The 3,146-nt window shown below is 35.7% G+C and overlaps 1 protein-coding gene across 1 annotated transcript; it reads left to right on the top strand.

Annotated features, from left to right (window-relative positions):
* Positions 1 to 1,318: 1,318 nt before the first annotated feature.
* On the top strand, positions 1,319 to 2,701 carry LOC119675270. The gene has a single exon (XM_038086458.1). The coding sequence runs from the start codon at positions 1,319 to 1,321 to the stop codon at positions 2,699 to 2,701; it is 1,383 nt and encodes a 460-aa protein (XP_037942386.1).
* The last annotated feature ends 445 nt before the right edge of the window (positions 2,702 to 3,146 follow it).

The following is a 3,146-nucleotide window of genomic DNA, read 5'->3' as shown; positions in this document are numbered from 1 at the left end:
AGTTGATACTGGCAATACTATTCTTTCTCCTGCATCTTGTGCATTTTGTTTCTTATACCTTCTTTATTTTTAGTCTTAATAAACGATTCAACTTAACATAATGCAACAAACTTCGTAGGCGCCAAAAACCAGTTAGCAGAACTAGAGGAAAGCATTTATTCTAATGAAGGGCAAGAAGCAATAATCTCTGCTTGCAGTACTACAGGAATAAACTTTCATTTTATTCCACCAAGGGCTCCACACTTTGGCGGTTTATGGGAAGCATCTGTAAAGTCCGCAAAATATTTGTTACTACGCAGCGTTTCAACAGCATCATTGACATATGAAGAACTCGAAACAGTGGTGGTGGAAATTGAAGCGATATTAAATTCACGACCATTGACTCCAATGTCTAATGATCCAACTGATTTGACAGCATTAACTCCAGGACACTTATTAATTGGAGAAGATCTTACAACTCATGTAGACAGCCGATCAAAACCACGTTATTGTCACGTTGGAACCTAGTTTCCCAGTTAAAACATAATTTCTTGAAACGCTGGTCTAACGAATATTTGATGGAACTGCAACAACGTAACAAATGGAAAACACAATCTGCCAATATACAGTTAGGAGACATGATTATAATCAAAGTAGATAACGTCCCAGTGATGCAGTGGCCCTTGGGACGAATTGTACATGTGTACAAGGGTACAGATGGACGTATCCGAGTAGCTGACGTTGAAACATCGACAGACATTTTTAAACGCCCAATTCATCGAATAGCTGTACTGCCTGTTAATACAGATGATCAACCAACAATGGCAGAAGCTGATCACGAAATACCTCCTGACAACGTAATTATTGGATATAAAAAATAGTCGTATAAAGAGCCCAAGACAAAACGTAGAAAACTGCTGACCAATTTGTACTGTTCTGTATTACTCACACTATTACTAATATTGCCAATAGTAATAGAGTCTCCAATTGATAATAAAAGGTTTGGGTCGAAATTGGGTATTCACTTTGAAAATCTGGGCATAGCTGTCATATCAACCACTGAATGGAATCTATTAGTTTATTACGACTTAAGTCTTTATTGGACATAAGCATCAGCTCTAAACACAGGAATAACGTCGCTACATCAAGCTTGTCAACAAATAAAACCAAACGCATCATGTGCGAGTACAATTAATCACGTATTGAATTCGAACTATAACTCGATGATAAATTACTTCATGACCATCGATCCAGAAGAGGAGCAATTGACCTTGTAGGCAATACTGCAAACTCGCTATTTGGAGTATTGGATTCTGAATACGCCAAAGGAATATCAAATATGATTTCAGAAGTGAAACAAAATGAAATGCAATTATTGACGTTATTTAAGAATCAAACATCAGTTATCGATTCAACAATCAATATAATGAAAAAAGATAAAATCGCAGTTCAAGAAGGTTTTGAGCACATTGACAATGAAATAAAGGCACTGATGAATTCCATAAAAGATACAAATAGAGAGGTTAATCAGGTACGGCTTAATCAAGTTTTCAATGCAGGAGCCATTCAACTAACACTGGTAGTACATAATCTACAGAAGATACAATCTGCCATTATGGATGCTCTAACTGGTACTCATCATGGAAAAGTCAATCCGTTGTTATTGACACTAACACAATTACAAAATGAAGTCAATCAAATCAAATTTCATTTATTACCATCATTAGAATTACCGATGCCAGAAGATGAGCTAATATCCCTTTACAGACTAATAAAGGTTAAAGGTGGAATCACACAGCAGCATGGAATTTTTAGTATAACATTACCCTTGATTGAACATGAACGATTTGAATTGTTTCAACTAATTCCAATCCCGAACTGGTTAAATGACTCCATGGCCGTAATTGACTCATGCAGTTCTATTTTGGCTATTAATACGCATCATGATCAATATTTTCCTCTTATGAAATCCGATTTAAGTCTTTGTGAGACCATAAAGAAAGGGGAATTTCTTTGTACCAACGTCCGCATACGATACAATTTTGGTTCCGAAGAATATGCGTGTGAGATCAACCTATTCAACAACAACACAATAGCAAACTGTCGGTTAAAACACACTGTCAACACTCTGACTTGGATTTCGTTAAATCAAAAAAATCAATGGATTTATGCGACATCAACGTCTTCACCAGCAACTGCAGTATGTAATAAGAAAATCATACCACTAAATCTAAAAGGTTCAGGCTTATTGACGATCGTTCCAGACTGCGTGCTTAAATACAACTTCGTTTTCGTGCAAGGACAACTAATAATTGCAAGCACGTCAAGATATTCATACAGTAGTCTTGGTAAAATCTCCGAATTAAGGCTACAATCCTCTATGAAGACATCAGATGCTTACAGCAGCAACAGTACACTGTCAACATTACGCTACAACCAATACGATCAACAGCTGAAAGACCTCACAGTATTACAAAAGGTTTTGCAGTCATACCAGATAAATGATCTTCCAAATCAATTTCAGTCACACAAGTACCACAGCTTCACCACAGCTTATGCAGCACTCGTTATAAGTCTGATATTAATCATTATCATGGTGAAGAAGAAATTGCAGAAAAAACCGGTAAAACCAATTGAAGCTTCATCCGATGAAGAAGCCATCCGTACGACACCTACACCCATGCCACGTCGACAGTCACGAGAATTCGTCGTCGACATATAGTCGGACTGACTACCTGACAGCTAGGGGTTTATATTGTTGAACGGGCGTTCAACGCGGGGAGAAAGTTAAATGTTATATTATATGAACTGTATAAATTTATTTGTTTGTATTACTTTGCTTGTAATAATTGTTTATATTGTATCAAATAATTTGTTTGTCTTAATAATTTGTTTGAAATATATTTTAATGTAAAAAAAATAACTTTGTCAATGCAATACCCAAAACACGTCACACATTTTTGTTTGTACATATAAACAAAAGCGTCAGATTTCGTCTGCAAGAAAATGCACTCTTGCAGTTTGTTACAAGTTCATTATTTGGCATGCATGGTCAAGGTTGTTTTAGTTAATTTATTTGTTGTAATTGATTATTAATTTTTAAATGAAAGGCACAATTTAATTTTTGACAATTCAATTGATGCGAAGCCACATTCGTTATTAATTCA

Source organism: Teleopsis dalmanni, chromosome 2 (genome assembly GCF_002237135.1).
Source record: "Teleopsis dalmanni isolate 2A chromosome 2, ASM223713v2, whole genome shotgun sequence".
Lineage (NCBI taxonomy): Eukaryota > Metazoa > Arthropoda > Insecta > Diptera > Diopsidae > Teleopsis > Teleopsis dalmanni.
This window is presented reverse-complemented; position numbering and strand designations above follow the sequence as displayed.

Coding starts and splice junctions, on each gene's coding strand:
- LOC119675270 (XM_038086458.1), top strand. CDS start 1,319: ATGATTTCAGAAGTGAAACAAAATGAAATGCAATTATTGACGTTATTT.